Source organism: Psammomys obesus, unplaced genomic scaffold, assembly GCF_907164565.1.
Source record: "Psammomys obesus unplaced genomic scaffold, mPsaObe1.curated_primary_1811, whole genome shotgun sequence".
Classification (NCBI taxonomy): Eukaryota; Metazoa; Chordata; class Mammalia; order Rodentia; family Muridae; genus Psammomys; species Psammomys obesus.
Window position 1 is genome coordinate 4,638,729 of NW_026596415.1, and position 19,638 is coordinate 4,658,366.

The 19,638-nt window shown below is 49.0% G+C and overlaps 1 protein-coding gene across 1 annotated transcript in view; it reads left to right on the forward strand.

Moving 5' to 3' along the window:
• Positions 1–7,766: 7,766 nt before the first annotated feature.
• Positions 7,767–19,638, forward strand: part of Grin2a (glutamate ionotropic receptor NMDA type subunit 2A) — a 413,092-nt gene continuing 401,220 nt past the window's right edge. Inside the window, exons 1-2 of the mRNA XM_055597755.1 lie at positions 7,767–7,825; positions 9,273–9,704. Coding sequence (XP_055453730.1) covers positions 9,291–9,704 — 414 coding nt within the window. The 5' untranslated portion in view covers positions 7,767–7,825; positions 9,273–9,290. The remainder of the gene's footprint in view (positions 7,826–9,272; positions 9,705–19,638) is intronic.

Sequence of the window (19,638 nt, forward strand, 5' to 3'; positions counted from 1 at the left end):
AGTGGCAAACTGAAGCTGATTCTATTTATTTGATGTGGATGCACAGAACACAGGTTCATGCATGTAAAGCTCTACATGAATTTTGAGGCAAACAGTTAATGAATCAGTCAGTGATGTCTGTTTTGGCACAAGCTGGAGCCTTTTCTTTTTTTTTAAATAGTGCTTGGTGTTGAACCTAAGGCTTTACATGTGCTGGGCAGGTGCTACTGCTGAGCCTTTTGCTCTAACCTGGAGCCTCAGGACTGCACTGTATTTCTTTGGAATCTCCCCAACCTACAAATGCACTGCACTTTACACAGCAGGTACGTATCAAAGTGCTGGGTCTCACTCATTTGGTTCCCACTGTCAAACTAGATTGATCCTGCTCGAGCCTTAGGTTTCTCATATGCGAAATAAAGATGCTATTCCAAGGTAGAATCCCAGAGAAAGAATAGATCTTCAGGTTGGTAGCAGTTCTCATGTTGGCATGCAATTTGTTCAATTTGTTTCTATGATCAGACTGGCCTTCTTTCTTTCTTTTTTTGTGATACTACCAGATTTTTAAAAATCTTTTTAAATTTTAAGACTTCTCATAGCATTTAAGTGAGAATTCATCTATTAAAAATTTTTTGTTGTACACAATACTACGCTACATAAAGACATTTCTGTACAAGGTGAACACATTTCCTCTCCCTGCTCCCTTCTCACCACCTGTTAGCCCTCTTTGTTTCTTATGACAGTTTTGCTTCAGATTTCATGCCATGCACGCACATGTGAGGGAAAACATGTAACTGCCCCTTTGACAAGGACTTACTGTGCACAGTATGGTCATCTTCACCTGCTTCCACACTCCTGTAAATGGTGTAACCTGGTTCTTCTCTGGAGCTGAGAAAATGTCTCTTTCCATGCCTGTGTCAATGGACACCCAGGTTTGCTCCACGACTTGACTGTCATGAGCTGTGCTGCAGCGATCACTGATGTGTCTCTGTGATACGTCGACTTAGATACCTTTGTGTAAATACCCAGGAGCTGGCCCAGACGTAGACCTATCTTTTGTTCTTTGTGAAGCCTCCATCTTGGCTTCTGTAGAGGCTGGACTAGTTTCCAAGAGATGTGCGAACACTGCCCTCTGTCCATAGCCTCTCATGCTGGATGGTGCTGTTTGCATCTTAAAGCAGTGTGGGCTAGCAGTTTCTTGAACAGCAAACACACCATGCAGGATAAATCAGCAGTGCTTTCCATTTTAAAATGCTATAATTCAGTATCCGTTTCCTTTGTAATGTAAAATGAAGTTATAGTCCATAACTGGCTGATTTTAGTTTGGTTTCATAAACACAATGTGGCAACTCGTCTCAAACAATGACATTTGACCAATTCAAAGCATATAGCAACAGCAGGGTCTTTGTGTGTGTGTGTGTGTGTGTGGTGGTTAGAAGATCAATTAATGAGATTGAAAACAGTCAGAACAACTTGTTCCTTTGTGATCACACTAGGTAATTTAGTAACTTTCACAATGTGACTCATAGTTAACCCATTTGGGACAATTGGTTGAAGAATGGTACTGACCTGGGCTCCCCCTTTCCTTTCCTCCCATCTCTTACCCTCATCTCCTCTTTCTTTCTTTCTTTTCTGCCATTGTCTTAGTTAGCACTGCTGTTGCTGTGATGAAACACCATAACTAAAAGCAACTTGGGGAGGAGACGGTTTATTTATTTATTTGGCTTATGATTCCACATCACAGTGCATAATCAGGACGGGAACTCAAAAGGGCAGGAACCTGGAGGCAGGAGCTGATGAGGAGGCCATGGTGTGGGACCTGCTTGCTGGCTTGCTCCTTATGACTTGCTCAGCCTGCATTCTTATAGAAGCTAGGGCCACCAGCCTGGAGATGGCACCACCCACAGTGGGCTGGGCCCTCCCTCATCAGTCATTAATTAAGAAAACGCCTTACAAACAGCCAGGCCTTATGGAGGTATTTTCTCAGTTGAGGGTCCCTCCTCTCTAACAGCTTTAGTTGACATGACCCTAGCCACCACATCCTCTTTCAACCTCTCTTCTTTCCTTCTCCTCTCTCCTCCTTTTATTGCCCTAATCTTCACTTTTTCTTTTCTAATCTCTTCTTGGTCTTCTTCCTTTTCTCTACTCATGTTCACAGTCTTGGTCAGGACTGCTACTGTGAGGAAGCCTTGCTGCCATTGGAATATGACTTGGCTTCCTAAGCCTGGAGTGAGCTAACTTTGCAGTGTAGCGTAGGGTCAGACTCTCATGAGTCTATAACCATGTTAAGTGTGTGGAGAAGTTTCAGTGCCTGACCCAAGATGTCTCTTTATACTGGTGAGATGACCTTCTCAAGGAAATGTCAGTTTTTTGTGGCTTTAGAGACAAACTTTCTTTGGATAAATTCCATCTTCCTGCATTTACAAGGGACCATAAGTATTTAATTTGATTTTTTACAAGTCAGACACCATACTTGCAGTTTGTAATCAAACAAGAATCAGATCGAAGCTCAGCACTGATATACAAGAGAGGAAAATGAAGGGAGATCATCAGAATCAGCCGAAGATTTAATCCCAACTTCCCAAACCACTGTTCACAATCGCTAAGCTGTGGAATCAACCCAGCTGTCCTTCAGCGGCTTAAAAGAGAATGACACAGATGCACAGTAGACAGTATTCAGTTACAAAGGGCAACATTCTGTCATTTGCAGCAAAATGGACAAGACTGGGCAATATACTGCATCAAATGGGCCAGACACAGAAAGACAATTACTGCATGTTCTTTGCCATATATAGAGGGGAAAAAATTTGGTATGAGTAGTTAGACATTGGGAAAGATAGAAGGTAGAGAGAGGGTAAATGGGAACCCAGACACATGTGTGTAGAAGAGCAAATTCTGGAACTATAAAGTGGAGGGACAACTGCAGTTCAAAGTAACCTGTTACTTATTTCATGGAGATCTTAATGCTTCAAGGCTCCAAACATTGAGAAACTGTAATGGAAGTTTTGGGTTCTTTGTATCTTACATAAATGTGCTTTTGGTTTAATTCCAAGTGTGGGATTTTAGTTGGGCTATAGTTTGTGCACACTTGTTAATTGTCTTCTATGGAGTGTGGCTTTTGCCAGCTGGTAACAGCCTTCCACGTGCAGCATGGAGAGGGGTGTGGTCTAGGACTCTGACAGTATAAATCTGAGAGCTGAGAAAAAGAAGGTGTGCTTTCGGTGTGCCATTTGGTATTGGTGTGTGGTGTGTAGCAGTTTGGTGAGAACAGAGACCAGAGCAGTGTGGCACTTTGGAGCAGAGAGATGGGCGTAGAGGCATGGAGGAGGCTGCTAGCTGTGTCTGCAATTGACGGAGATTGGTATAGAGACCTAAAAGAATCCCTTGACCCCAAATAGCTGGGAGAAGTAAAGGGGACTGGGTCCCCTCTCCCCATTAACCTTTTCTCTTTCCTACTTAAGGTTGGGAGTTTGTTGGAAGGGAGGAAGAGGCCTAAACACCCCAAATGAAGTAGAGTTTTTAAAAAGAATGCTGCAAGAAACATTAAGGATAGGGGATGCTAGTTATCTCATTTGACCAGTTCAGGAAGTAGCATGTGTTAAAACAACATACTGTCCCACTATATGTGTAAGGATTGCATAGCAACAAAAATCAAATTAAATAGAAATATGATTGGAAGGTAGTTCAGCTGGTCAAATGCTTGCACAGCATGCACAGCCCTGTGCTTGACCCTTAGCACCTATAAACCAGGGGTGGTGGCACACACCTGTCATCGCAGCACCTGAGAGGTGTAAGTTCAAGGCAATCCTCAGTTACTTCAGTGAGCTCTAGGATAGCTTGGGATACATGAGACTCCACCTCAAAAACCAGATCAATCCTGAACAAACATAAACAAAATGAAACAAAGATACCAAAACACCTTGCTTAGCCCCACAAAGAACTGTAATCCTGAGGATTTTTTACAAAGATTTTATTTTTACTTTTGTCTATATGTGTGTCTGGTTGTGTATTTGTGTCCCTGAGTACAATGCCTGAGGAGGCCAGAAGAGTGCATTAGATCCTCTAGTGTTAGAGTCACAGGTGGTTGTGAGGTGCCTCACTTGGGTGCTAGGAACTGAACCCCTGTCTTCTCCAAGAGTCTGAGCCATCTCTCTAGTCCAGCATGCTAAAAGGCCACATCCTACAACACTTGCCTACATATAGGAGACTGGACACAAAATGTGTTTATTCATATAGAAAGCTAGCAGTTCAGTAATTGCAAATAAACAGGAACAAGGGATATGGTTCCCTGGGAAAAATTACTAACCACACAACCACACGAGCCTGACACCACAAGTTCTGTCCTTGGAACCTCCGTAAAAAGCCAGATGGGATGGTATGAATCTAGAGTACTAACTCTAATTCACTGTGAGACAAGCCCCTTGAAGCTTGCCGGCCACTAGCCTGAAATACACAGAAGCAGACTACAAGAGAGACCCTGCCTCAGTAAGCTGGAGGGTTCAAATGACTTCTGAAAACTGCCCTCTGACCCCCTCATAAATAAATATTTAAAAAATACAACAAAAAGCCATCAACACATTCAGCAAAGTGGGTGAAACTTTGAGTCATCAGTTTTAGTTAAAGAATAAACAAACAAACAATGCAGGGACTAGTGGATTCCATTTATATGAAGTTAACAGAAGGGACAAAACTATGGCATTTGAAATCAGTTACCCAGGCTGGCCTTGAACTCAGTCTGCATGGAAAGCTTGAACTCAAAGCTCTTGTACCACCAGGTCTGACTTAGCATTGCATTGTTTGGTTCAGACTTCAGGTGTGTGCTTATTTGCTGGTTATCTTTTGAAGATCGGGTCTTACTATGCTGCTCAGGTTCACAGCCTCCTGAGGGGTTGGGACGGCAGTTGTGCATTTACCTGGCTGCAGAGGTATAGTTCCTTGAATCTCCAGGTCAGATCTCCACCCAAGAGAGAGGCCCAGCTCAGACGGACGACTGCTCCACTCTCTGCCTCTGTCACATCACATCATCCCTCCCGCATTTTCCTTCCAGATTCTGTCTGCCTCCTCCTCTTCTTTTGTGTAAAACCCCAAGGAATGCCACACACAGTGGTCAGCTCCACGATAAACCCACAGGTCTCCAGGACCCCATTTCTTTCTTGCATGCTCCTCTGCAGTCATATCAATGTGCTGGGAGTACACTCCCTCCTGGATGGGTCACTTTAAAGGGCTTTTATATTTCCTGAGCACCTACTAAGAGCTATGTCTTGTTTACTCTTTGACCAAGGCCATTTTCTTTTTATTTCAAATAACCCAGAGAAACAGGCATTTTTGCTGCTCTTGCTCAGTCCTGCTTTTCCAGATTATCAGTCATTAAAAATGGTGATGCCTGAGTTTGGTGGACCTGTGGTAATGAAAGCTACCCAGTTTAGGAACCACAAGAAGTTTTTCACGGTGCTTCTTTGAAATCAACATGAAGCAGAGTCTGTGTTTGGGAGGGGGTAGTGGTGGTTTGCTTCCGGCAGGGCTACGAGCTGGCTAGCTGGCTAGCTCTGGGATGTCTTATAAAGATACTATTGCGAGTCTCTTCTTTTGACTTAATCACTCTGTGAAGGCCAGTACTCCTACCCCTGGGCTCAGGATTTTAACAAATGGATTTGGGGCATACGCATTCAGGTGACATTAGGCATCAAGTAGAGCTTAAGACCTTTCTCCTGAAGGAAGAAAGGCAGAGGCAAGCATTTGGGATGCCGAGACTATATAAAGGTCAACTGTGCACATCTAACAATGAGCCTCATGCTCGGTCGCTAGAATTAGAGCCAGCCAGTTACCACATCCAGTTAGCCCCAGGCTCTTGGCTCATCCCTGTGGTGACTTAGAAGTGGTAACCACAGGGCTACTTTTTGTCTGGTACAACTTAGAGAAGAAAGCAGCAAGTGTGTGTATGTGTGTGCGTGCGCGTGCGTATATGTGTGAGTATGTGTATGTGCGCGCGCGAGTGTGTGTGCTCGAGCGCGCGTGCGCGCGCCTGTACGTGGGGGAGAGAGTGTATATGTTTTTGGTTTTAAGCTCCTGGCTCCCTGACATCAGAGTGGGTTCCCATGCCAGGGTGGTGAGGCATTGAGAGAAGCATCGGAGCAGACTCTCTGGGCGGGTGTGTGCGTGTCGGCGTGTCGGTGGAGTAGGGATTGCTGCACCCTGCGTGAGGCACCGGAGGAGGAAGCAGTAGCAGAGATCTGAATAATTGATTCTTCAGCAGCACCAGACGCCCGGGAGCGGGCGGAGAGCGTGGTTTCAGCACCAAGGTTGCGCGCCACCGCAGCCACCCCCCACCCCCATCACCAGCCAGACACCTAGGTTGGCCTTGTTCCCTGCCGCCGTGCGCTCCAGAAGAGGGTGGCCGCGCTCCACGTCGCCGCCTAGGGACTGCGGGGTCTGCCTCGGCCCGCCTCCAGGGTGGGCGGCTGCAGGCGGGCCGGAGCTCCAAACACCGTCGGATTGCGCGGGGGCTGCTGCGTTGCGTCTCGCTGGCTGAGAACAAGTCCTAAGTTGGTCTGCCTTCCGCTATCCGCCTCGGCGACCGCGGCAGAAGCGCGCCCCAGGATCTTGGCTTTTCCAGGGCTGTGAGCCGCGGTGGCCAGGCACTCTCCTGGGCTCCCGCTGGCCAAGTGAGGGACCGGACGCCCGGCGCGGAGCTAGCCCCGCAGCGGAGGGCCTGGAGGGAGCTGCGGTCCTCCGCCCGCGCCCTTCTCAGCCAGGGACCGCGGGGATCCCCGGCCACACGCGCGCGCGCGCTCCCACTCTCTCTCTCACACACACGCACACACACACACACACACACACTCACACACAGCACGCCAGAGCCAGACAGAAACTGGGCTGCGGAGAGGGTGTCCAGGCGCGCTCAGAGGACCCGGCAGCTGCTGTCCGGAGTGGAGCAGAAAGCTGAGCCAGGGCTCTGGGAAAGACGATTCCGGGGTGCTGTGCTGGAGCATGGGGCCGGATGAGCTCTGAGAGTCGCGGCCGCAGCGATCAGCCCTGGAGATGACCAGGGGTGGCCACTGCTGAGAACTATGTGGAGAGAGGCTGCGGTGAGTGCTGGCGCGGGACGCCGAGCCGGGAGGGCCCCGTGAGAAGCCGGTGTGGGGAGATCTGAAGAGGAGGGGGCAGCAGGACGCACAAGAGGGTCGCTACGTGGGAGTGATCACACCTCCCTCGGGGATCCGGGACCGCGGGAGCCCGCGTCCCTCCCTCCCCCCTCTTCTCCTCCTCGCTCGTCGCAAACTCAGCCAGCGCCCCCTCCTTCCCTCCTCTTCCCCCCACCTCGTCCCCCCTCCCCGCGGCTCAGCAGCTCCTAGTCGCACAACTCGCAGTAGCCGGCGTCGGGGTGGTGGTAGGGGGTGAGGGTGGAGGTTCCCACTAAGCTTCTTGGGGCTCCCAACCTTGGGCTTCCACTCTGCGTCCCTGAGAGGAGCTCCGGTTACCAGCCACAGGGACTGAAGATCCGCACCGGGCTGCCGTGGGCACCGAGCTCCAGCTTCCTTCTGATGGAGCCCCCCGGGTACATAAGGGGGCTGCGAGCACTGCAGACTGCATTCCTCCCCCCACCTTCCCCCGCACTGGTGGGCTGACCCTGCCTCTCCATCTCTCCTCCGCCCGGTTAGAGCCCTGCTGCAGAGCCTCCGGCTGGGATAGCCGCCCCCCGTGGGGGTGATGCGGACAGCGCGGGACAGCGAGGGGAGCGCGCGGGGGCCGCAGCATGCGGGAACCCGCTAAGCCTGGTGGCTGCTGAGGCGGCCGAGATGCCCGCGCGCGCAGCACGCCCCATTGCATCCTCCACCTTCTCCTGCTACAGGTACGTCCTGGTTGGTGATACGGGCTCCCTGGGCCTGGGAGGAGATAGGCTCAACCGGTGAAGAGAGAGGAGGAGAGGGTTCTGGAGGGAGAGGGGGGAAAAGAGCGAGCGAGAGAAATCCGGACCGAGAAACCTGGAGAGGGAGAGTCCAGTGGTGAGGCGTTGGAAGAGCACCAGGTGGCGCTGCGGCCCTGCACTCCACCTTGCTCACCCTAAAAACGCTAGGGCTGGAGTTTGCCTCAACTTCCCCTGGGTGCAACACCCGGGCGAGGGGCGCGCGCTTGTACTCGCGTGCACGACCGTGCAGGCTTACGCAGGAAAGCACCGCTGTGCACCTGGCACAGTGCTTGTGTGCGCACTGCCTGAGGACGTTTGAAGGCTCCAGCTGGCCGTGGGCATCTCCACGGCGGCCTGGAATTGTGCGCAGAAAAGCGCGCGTGTCTGTTAGCATGTGCAGCCCACTGCCCACGTGCAACTAAGATTTGGCTCCAGGGTCTGCAGTGGAAAGGCTGGGAGGAGTTGTACACTCCTCGTTCATCTGAGAGCTTTTGGGGATCCTACCCCCCACCCCCGCACGTTCTTTGCCAGCTCCCACGCGTTGGCCCACTTGGGGGTGGGTGGGGAGCGGGGCTCCTACTCTCCAGAATTCTGTATTTTACACTGCGCGAGAGACTGTGTGTTGCTTGTGTGCCCCCGTGTGTAGGGGTCGGGTCCTGGGGCGGCTCGCCATAGAGCGGAAGCCGGCTCATGACCTCTTCCAGCAAGGTGGTCGTGGGAGCGGCTGGCCTCAAGTTACCCCGGGCACCCGGGAGTCTGGGGTCACTTCCAGTCGCTTGGTGTGTCTCCTGCAGCGGGATCTGCAGCCGGTGGGTGCCACTAAAGGAGCGAGGTCTGTGGCGCACTGGGCTGGCTCCCAGGGGGTGGGGTCAGTTCACCACCTAGGCACGCAACAGACTCGGCTGGGCTGCGGTATGCAGGCACCGCCTCTCACGCAGGAGCTGGTCCGGAGTTCGCTGCGCGTGAGCAGGGGGCGGGGTCCCTAACTTGGTCCACGCACCTGCGGAGGAAGAGGGTTGCAGAGAGGGCTTGGTCTGGGCATCGGTTTGCGAGTGGTGGTGAGGTTCATGGCTCTCTGGGCGCTCAGGAGCTGTGGTCTGCGTCAAATTTGGGGAATCTTGTGTGGGGTTTGGACCCAGTTAGGGCTGGGGAAAGCGGCTGGAGACAGAAGTGAAGGCGTCAGGATGCCAGGATGGGCTTGGGGACAGGGACGGAGAAATAGCTTGGATTGGGGTAGTACATGGAGATGGACATGGGTCGAGGAATGTGGCCGGCATCAGCCATGAGGACCCCGGTGAGTGACAAAAGCAGCCGGTGCTGGGGCAGTCAGTCCTGTCACCCGGGCCCTTCACTGACCACCACCTTCCCCTCTCTCTCCCGCACCTCACAGGGACCCTAAGTGGCGACCATGGGCAGACTGGGCTACTGGACCTTGCTGGTACTGCCGGCCCTTCTGGTCTGGCGCGGTCCGGCGCAGGACGCGGCGGCGGAGAAGGGTCCCCCAGCGCTGAACATGGCGGTGCTGCTGGGTCACAGCCACGACGTGACGGAGCGCGAACTTCGAAATCTGTGGGGCCCGGAGCAGGCAACAGGCTTGCCCCTGGACGTGAACGTGGTGGCGTTACTGATGAACCGTACTGACCCTAAAAGCCTCATCACGCATGTGTGCGACCTCATGTCCGGGGCCCGCATCCATGGCCTCGTGTTTGGAGACGACACCGACCAGGAGGCTGTGGCTCAGATGCTGGATTTTATCTCCTCGCAGACTTTCATCCCCATCTTGGGCATTCACGGGGGTGCATCTATGATCATGGCTGACAAGGTAAGGCCAGTAGGATATGGACTGTTAGGATCCTGGAGGGGCGGATTCTACCAATGGCAAGGGCGCTCCTAGCATCTGCTCATATGAAAGCAGGTTAAGTGGCCTCTGCCTTTCTGAGAACAGCACTGTGCCTCTCTAACCCAGACATGAGGAGAACACCCTTTGCTTTTGGTTCTGAAGATGGGGTACTCAGACACACTTTGGTGTGCCAGGATGAGCAGAGAAAATAGGATGGGCGGGGGTGGAGATGGAGTGTTTGGAGATTTTCAGATAGCTCAGAGGCAAGCGTGGGGGCACTCGGATCAATATGGCTGTATTGCTACAGTGTCAGTTCTGCCGGAAACTCCATTTTCTTTCTTTTGGCAAGGTGATTAAAACTACTTAAAATTACTATGGAGGGGCATACAAGGTTTTTAGAAAACGCAAAGGGGACAGGTTCCTGCTTGCCTAGATTTACAGGAGTGGAGGTGGGAACCAGGGAATCCCAGGCTGGAGGCGTGTGGGTGAAGCTTTGTCTTTAGGGAGTAGGCATGTGGACAGGGAAGTAACTCCAGGCCCAGGGCGTTGGAGGGCCGGGGGCTCACTTCGACAGCTCTTGTGTGGGCTGACAACTTCACTACAGGGCCTCCAAAGAGTCTCAGAGGGAAGGCTCTGGAAGATGGACCTCGGCATGGAAGTTGAATTTCAGAAATGAGAGAATGTCTGACTTTGTCGGCTTTTTTTGGGCAACAGTTCCTTGGTTTGGAGAAGGGATGGGAGGGGCTTGAGGGTTGAGTGGGATGCTAGGAGAGCTTGTTAGGAAAGATGCTGAAGTCAAGAGGGGGAAGAAAGTTAGAAGGGAGAAATAAAACAAAGAGGAGAGAGGAGATGCTGCTGAGCTAGCGTGCCTTAGCTGCACAGAAGCCTCAGAAAGGCTGGCAGGAAGGCAGGGCACTGGTGCTCCCTGCCTGCTTCAGCAGACTTCTGGGAGAGTGTTCCTTAGGTAGAAGGGTACAACTGGAGGAACAGGTGGATATTCTGCACAGCACTTTCCTTTTGTCTTTCTTGACACGCTGCTGAGTTCATCAAATCAGCTTCAGCTCTGCTCAGTGCTTCCCAACAGCTCCTCCGGTGACCGTACTAACTCTGCCAGGTACCCTGGGCTGTGGCACATGCAGTGAAAACAAAACTGATACAGTATCTCATTGAACACTTGTTTCAAAGGGTCCTCTGCAGGATCTTCATCTGACATGATCATCCTACAGCCACCTCTCTGCTTTGGAAGGCTCCTTTTCCAGTGTAATAAAAGCAGGGAACAGCTGAGTTCTGCTCACAATGTAAGGGTCACGTCAGAACTGCAGAGGGCCTTAGAATTACTAGAACACCCCAAAACTCTCAGACAAAGTGGCTAAAGCATAGGGCTGTTAGGAGACTTCTCACAGTGGGTGATGAGAATAGATACCTGTTTTTCTGGTCTCAAGCTGTAATCTGGGGAAATCAAACCTTGGCCCTCTAACATACTATTCCTTATTTAAGAGGGACAAGGCATTCATTATATTATGTATGGGGTACCAAGTCATGGTGGAGGGTAGTGAATCAGCTTAGAGGGCTTGTACAGTTGAGAAGAGAACAGCCTTCTCAAGAGGCACCACGAAGGAGAATGGCGGCTTCTATTTTGTTGAGGGGAAAGGGGATTAGATTGTGAAATATAACTATCATCATTGATCTTCCCCTTTAAATGCTTTGGTTATAGAAGCAACACATAAAAATGAACAGGTACAGCAGGGCATGTAAAAAAATAGATGAAAGGCTCACACCTTGTTCCCAGCATTCAAGAGACAGATTTCTGTGAGTTCCAGGCCAGCCTGGGCTATCCAGTGAGAGTCATCAGAGAACTCTGCTCCCACGGGACCTGGGAAGGTGGTTTGAGGTTGGGAGTGTTGTGTGGCTTTCTGGCTCTCTCTTCTGACTATGAGGTGGCAAGTTGGTGCAGGGTTTCACTCGACTCACTCATCCAGTGGCAACAGAAAGGAGCACCCCCCCACCATGTGAGTACTTCTTGGTATGACTTTTACTATCAAGGAACCTTGGCCCATAAAATGGTGGTCTCTGACTAGCTAGCCCAGCCACTGTGCCTCCCTGAAAAGGAAGTTTTGAGAAGTCAGGGGAATAGGTGAATGTATCTCTTCCTCTTGGGGGTAAAATTGCCTTATGGGATGTGGTCAAAGTACACTTACATGAACAGAATCAAATACTTCAGAGTAAGGGAGGAAAAAAGGACCCAGGTAATGGCAAAACGGTGTTTAAGGATATTCCCAGAGAAGACAAGAGATTGCAGAGCAAGAGAGAAGAGAGGACAGAAGCATTAATTGTTCAAGCACACCAGAGGGACCAGCTTCTACTCATTGAATTGGGGCTTTCCAGAGTTGGTCTAGGAGGGATTTCTGCAGCCCTGATTGTATTAGAAATGGAGGAAGATGAGTCAAGATGGCAGGGAGTCGCTGAAGTGGGAGGAGACCGGCAGAGCATATGCTGGCTCTCATGTAAGGAAGAACAGGGGATGTGGGGAGGAGTGGGTTTGGAGGAATCTGGATGTGTTTTAAAAGGAGAGAAGTTGTCTTGAGATGCAAACAGCCTTTCCTTCATTAGAAATGCATATGTTTGGGGCGTCTCTTTACCACCTGTTTGGGTTGCTGCTAACACTCATGGACTTTATTTAGCTTTATAGAACTAGTCACAGGATGTTATTTAAAACTGCCTTGCTTAGGTGTGCTGACAATATTGTGACCAGAAAGCCTAAAACTCCCCAGACTGACACAGCCCTATAATGGGATTCCAATTGGGTAATGTCACCCAGAAAATACCTATGTTCTTTTCACTTCTGATTAGACAGTGTGATAATAGTTAGTTGATCATCAGCTAAAAGGAACACACACACACACACACACACACACACACACACACACACACACGTGCACACAATCATGCTCACACAAGCCTTCAGGCATACATCATTTTTACCGTTCTCTCAGTCTGCATGAGTCTTGAACAAAGTTTATAGCAGTGGTTCTCAACTATCCTAATTCCATGACTTCAGTACCTCATGCTGTGGTGACCCCAGGCTGTAAAATCATTTTGTTGCTAATTCGTAACTGTAATTTTGCTACTGTACTTTTGTTATGAACAGTAAATATCTGTGTTTTCCAATGGTCTTAGGTGACCCCTAGGAAAGGCTCATTCAGGGTCTTGACCTACAGGCTGAGAACCACTGCTTTACTCTAAGTATAGTGGTGTCAAGTGAGAGGTGTTTGAGGTGCTAATTTAAGTGAGTGTGCAGGCATTGATTTTGTCGGTGTCAGTGGGTAGTCTTGCAATATTATTAAGTTGGTGGTGAACATTAAGCTTGGTGTAGGTGAAGTTCCCATCTCACCTTGGCTTGTCCAAGTGACACCTACTTATGGTGCACAGGAAACCCAGTAAGGTTGCTAGAGCGTACATCTCTGCTCACCATCCTCAATTCTTCCTTCCCCTGGCCCCCTGGTGGAGAAGGCTGGGTTCATATTTTACCTATGTCACTTATCTGTGCCAGTCACTGTGTGGACTTTGTTTGGTATGTCTATTTTTAATTATTTATTTTAAGATTAAAAATGCTCACTTTATTTTATGTGTGCGAATGTTCCGCCAGCATGAATGTTCACCACATGCATGCCTGCTGGTCCCCTTAGGACTGGGATTATGGATGGTTGTGAGCCGCCATGTGGGTGCTGGGAATAGAATTTGGTTCACCTCAAGAACAGCAAGTGCTTTTAACTGCTGAGCTGTCTCTTCAGCCCTTGTATGTTTAGTGTGTGAGTGTGTGTGTGCGCGAGTGTGTGTGTGAGTGTGCGCACATGTGTGTGTGCAGCAGCATGCAGAGGCCGCAGGACCCCTGAGTGTCCCTGATGTGCCGTCCACCTCCTGCTTTTAGAATGTAAGTCTTTGAGGGCAGATTAAAGAATGTGTTTGTGTGTATATGTGTTTTGAAATAATGAATTCTCTTCCATAGATACTATAAAAATAATGTCTTTTCATTGTAGAGCACTTAGAAAGTACATTAAAGTTTAAAGAAGAAAATAAAAAGCTCACCATAAATTTTATCAGCAGGATTAACTGTGGCAATGTGTGAATGCATTTCTTCTAAGAACAGTTTGTTGGGTTATAATTTCAGAATTATACTATTTTTGTGTTATCATTTTTTTTTTGTAGTCTATACTCTGAGATTTTTGGCCAGAAAACTCAAATGTCTTTAATTCTGGGAAATTCTTTGGCCTGTCTGCTGTGTACCTCCTCTCTTGTCTTCTTGGTTATTTCCACTGTCTTGAATTGTCCTTTCCTCATTTCACACACATATCGTTCTATGCAGTAGGCTCTCAACCAACTCTCCCTACACTGTATATATATACATATATATATACACACATATATACATATATACACACATATATACACATATATACATATATACACACATATATTGAGCTTATTTTCAGAGCAAGTGCATTTTATTTTTAATTAAATTTAATTACATCACTTCGTTTCCTTCCTCTAGCCCCTGCCAGACACCTTCCCCAGCCATACTCTTCCTCAAATTGATAGCTTCCTTTACTTTGATTATATTTGTTACACACATATAGCTATATGCACAAACATATAGAAATAGAAGCTGCTGAGTCAGTTTTTATTGTTTGTGTGTTTATGGTCTCATGGTTGGCCACTCTGCTTTGGATAAATAAGGGGGCTCCTCAGGGTCTTTCGAACCCCCTGGTGTCCTGAGGCTTGTTACACAGTTCAACAATGACCATAAAGTTCTGACTCTCCTGCTTCTACCCACCAAGTGGTGAGATTATGTGCACTTGAAATGATGCCCAGTTTATGTGATGCTGGGGTCAAAGCCAAAGTTCTGTGAGCGGGCAAGCCCTCTGCCCACTCGGCCCCAGCCCCTAGCTGCAGAGTTTCCTGTGCCTCGTATCTGTAAAGGGATGTGCTTTCATATGTTCATGTTCCCTGTGTTGTTGGAGAGAAAAGCCAGGGCCTTACACATGCTAGGCGAATGCTCTCCCGCCATGCTGCACCCTCAGGCCCAGGGTACATGCTTCTAAACCGGAATTCTCATCAACAGCTCAATCAAGAACCTTCTTCCTTTTCTTCCTGGCTTCGGGTGCAGGGTGGACCCATCTGTGTGGGTGACTTCCTTATGGCTTCTTGACACAGGCAAGGGGCTCCTGGGATGCTGCAGATAGCCTAGCCTTGTCCATAGGTAGCGGCACGATCTTGCTGCGTTTATTTCCTGTCTCCCTGCGGGGGTTAACACCTGAGCTCACATGGCTTATGTTGGATCTATATCCCTGTGATCCCTGTGGATCACATGGCTTCAGTCTTCCCCCTTGAAACTGTGGATCTTCCCTCTTCCCATTCATTTCTTTGGTTTCTTTTTCTGATGTTGGGAATGAGCTGCACCCTGGTTCTAGCTCTGATCTTTCAGTTCATGTGTTTTTAGGGACTCCTCTGTATCTTTTGCTTTAATTTTTTTCTGTGTTTGTGTGCATGTGTGTATGTGCATGTGCGTGTGTGACTGCATGTGTGTGCATGTGTGACTCGTGTGTGTGTGTGTGTGTGACTGCTTGTGTGTGCACATGTGTGATTCTGTGTGTGTGCGTGCACACGCCTGCCATCTACGTATGTATGTGAAAGTCAGAGGACAACTTTTTGGGAGTCTGCTGTCTCCTTCCACCTTGTTTCTGCCACAGTGTGTATTCTGCGGCAGTGGCCCTTGGGCTGCCAGCCGATGCTTCGGTTTCCGCCTACCTCCTTTCTCTGCTTCCTATCTTCTGTGGGATTTCTGATATGCACACCAGGCTTTTCACATGGTTTTGGGTGGAGCTCAGGTCCTCAGGATATGTGGCAAACGCTTTTACCTGCTGAGCCACCTCCCTGGCCTCTGTACTTTTGATCTCTGATTTCTGATTTCTTGTTTGTTTTTTTTTTCTTTTTTCTTTTTTTTATTCCTAAGAAATACTGTATAAGTTTAAAAAAATGGAAGGCTTATGTATAAATATTGTGTCTTAGGGGCAGCAGGAGGAAGAAACTCCACTATGTTCCCTCTGGTTTTGAGTTAGTTTTATTTCCCAACCTGCTTTTATGTTTTTAAAACCTGACTATCTGTTCTTGGGGTTTTTCCTTGTGTTGAACTGGATGCTTAGGTTTGATTTCAAGTGGCTGCAGAGTCCTTAGACCACACTCCGCTGAGCTGTTTCTGCATGCCTCCTTGCCTACTAGGCACAGTCACTTTGGGCCATGGACAAAGGTCATGCCTGCCTGGACACTGCCCTTTGCTTTGGTTACTTGATAAGTGTTTGTTGATTGAATGAATCAAATCATTAGTTCTGTCTCCAGCTCGCTGCAGTTTCCGGACAGACCAACACATCACAGTATGTTCCAGGGCTTTTTTTTGTTTCCTAAGCGTGAACTGATTTCATAGATGTGTGCCAACTCTCTTTCTCTCTCTAACTGGAGATAATTACTAGCCGCCCTGGGTACTAGCATGAATCAGGGGCTGCACATGAAACCTCCTGGAATAGTGTTAAATGATAGCTCAGTGGTGGTGGGGAAGTTGGTGCCCTGCGACCTGGCAGCTCCCCAGCTGTACGCGAGTGATGGGCTGTCCCATTAAGCACTTATGGCGCAGGGAAAGGGCAGGCATGCAGATCTGAGCATCAGAGGAGCCCACTCAGCGGCTGCTGCAGCATCGGCAGTGAACTGGGGAGGGTGGGAAGCCTAGCTCTAGCTGCATGGAGAAGGCATGTCAGAGGCAGTCATCCACTCCCTCCCACACAAATCACCAGGGAACAGCAGGCAGCATCTCTGAAGGCATGACTAACTCTCCAAATGGGTTTCTGGCTTTCTGGGAATGACTTTGACCCCTCATGGCTCTGGTCTTAGGTTTTGAGGGTTATGTTAGGCTTCATTCTGGCAGCCTCAGATGGAGAACACTGCTCTAGACAGATTGAATGGGAAAAGAGAGGGAGGAAAGAGGGAGGGGGACGGGAGTGAATTGGGTCTGCTGTGAGAGTCAGTGGCATCTACTGACTCATCTTGCAAGGAGGTCATCACAGGAAGGAGCGGTTATGGGGCCATTAGCTGGGTGTTTTGTTGCACCCACACCTTCACAGCCGTTATAGTTCCAATTTCAATTAGTTACCAACACTTTAAAGTTTAAATCAAAGCTTAAAAAAACTAAGGCCTGGCCACACTGCCACTTCTCCATGGCAACTGTTGGCTGAAGATAAGTCATCCTATCCACCTATTGTCTTTTGACAGGATAGGCTCTCTCTCTCTCTGCCTCACCTTTCCCACTTCCTGATTTGTAGTGAGGCTGGTTTTGAAGGAGTTGGGAACTGAGATGTCTGATGCTTGAGAGGCAAATAGGTATACCCTGTTAATATTTCCTCCCTTCCTCCCTGCCTCCCTCCCTCCCTCCCTCTTTCCTTCCTTCCTTCCTTCCCTCCCTCCCTCCTTTCCCTTTATGTATAGGTGCATATGCAGGAGGCTCATGTACCTATACATGCATGTGCAAAGCCCAGGAGAGACTGTCTGATAGTCTGCCCTATTGCTCTATCACCTCATCACACTATTTTCCAGGGACAAAGTCTCTTGCTGGATTTGGAGCTCACATTTTGGCTTCACTGCCAGGTTGTCAAGCCCCGTTGAGACTCTTGTCTCTCTCTGCCCACCCCCATTTCTGGGGTTACAGGTTCTGTTATTTAGATGCTAGGGACTGGAACTCAGGTCCTCAGACCTACCCACTGGCCATGTCCCTCATGGGCTGCCCTGTATGCTCATGGTTGTCATAGTGCTGCCGGTGTTACTCTCTATAGACATTTGCCTGGAGGTGCAGGCTTTTTGCCCCTCTCTGCACTGCCCTCTGAGTGCTGTTACCAAGTAGCTTGAGTTGGAGGATCTCAGGACCTGAGGTCCATCTCCACATACCTGTGTAGCCTTGGGAAAACTCCTCACCTTTCTCAGTCTTTCCTCTGGAAAAATGAAAGTGTGATTGACATCACCTCTAAGACACCTTTCTAGCTCTAGAAATTTTCTCTGTCTTCAAGGAAAGACTGAGAAGAAAAGGACCAAAAATGTGGATAGTGATATTGTGGGCAGAAGAAGGTCTGTCTTAATGTTTTAGAGAAGGAGAGTGTGTTGGCTCTTGGGTTAGATCACCTGGGTTAAAATTCAGGCCCAACCACTTAGTATCTGGGAAAATGTGAAGGTCATTAAAGAATGAGCCTTAGCGTCTTTATCTGTAAAATGGCTGTATCAGTTGCTTTTCTGTCACTGCGAAAAAATACCATTATCAAAAGCAGCTTATTCTCTCTCAATGATTTCAGAGGGACAGAGTTCTTCATAGTCGGGAGGCATGGCAGCAGCTATGCTTCCCTGGGGGCAGAAGCAGGGAGCTGGCTAATCACCCTTTCATCCACACACAGGAAGAAGCGAGAGAGAAAGAGAAAAAGAGGAGAGAAAAAAAGAGAGAGGAGAGAGAGAGAGAGAGAGAGAGAGAGACAGAGAGACAGAGAGAGAAAGAGCAGGCTATAAAACCTCAAAGTCTACCAGCAGTGACTCACTTCCTCCAGCAAGGTTCTGCCTCCTAAAGGTTCCACCTTTTCAAAGAGCTCTATCAACTGGGGACGGAGTGTTCAAATACTTGAGTCTGTGGGGGACAAACTACCACACTGGAACAATGTTAGCACGTGGTTTTCATGATTTTGAGTGTTAAATGAGGTCATGGGTAAAGATTGCCTCTGATCAGTGCCTGGCTCATCCTGAACAATTCTTAGGATATAACACACAATGTCTACATTTGTCACTGTTATTTTTTCACTGATGTGTATTTTTAGCAACTACAAATGGGGGATGAAGAGTGATGCGAGGTTCTTCAGGTGTTTTCTGTGAAAGACTGGAGCTGAGCCCTCAGAGAACTAAGGGTCCAGAATGGCGTGAACTGTTCTTCCTCCAGGGGCCAGCCGGGTCCTGACTCTGCCTTCTTAGGCTTGCTGTGAGCTTTGTCCTGGCTGGAGAAACAAAGATCCCTGTTCCATGATGAGAGCGCTGGAGACTTGGAGTAGGAAAAGGAAGGTTTATTTCTGACGTTGCAAAGTTGAGAAACCAGCTAAGAATGGCTGGTGCACTGACTGTGTGAAGAGAGCAGATTCTGAATCCTCCAGTAACAAGCCCCTCCCCCTTCCCTCTTCAGCTGAGCACTCAGGAGGGCACAATCTTACATGCTGTCCAAGTCTTATCTTTCCTTCTTCCCGGCATGTTTTCCATTTTCGTAGCAAAACCCTGTGCCTGTGGGCTCATGTGTATACTTTACACCCTGTTTATTTTAAAGCTTATTTGTATGACCTTGTGTCAGTAGGGGCCCAATGTTTTCAAAATCATCTGTGTTTGGACATAAGCTGGCTGAGGCCCCTCTGAAAACGAACCACCAGATTCTATTTCTTACACTGGTAAACCGGAAGTGAAGTGTGGGAGATACAGACGCAGCTGGCAGAGAAGATGATCTCTTTGACCTTTGCACTAAATGCCTCCCCCATGGACCGTATGTCTGCACTGGGCATCGGGCCTGGCAGTGTGGAACATCGCATATAGTTTCTCATGTAACCCTGCCAGGGAGTAATGACTCAGTGGGAACCTGGCGAACCTGGCCGCCCCAGAAACATTTGTTTAACGATCCTCTGTGTTCAGATGAGGAGATGTTCAGAGGGCTGCAGGCTTTGCTGAGAACCACACGCAGAGAATGTGGATCTGTTGTGCTTATTCTGTCACTTATTTTATTTCTCTTCGCAGTGCTCAGTGGGTTTTGGGGACTAGTGTCCACATAGACAACTGCCTAGCTTTATTATGGACAACAGACTTT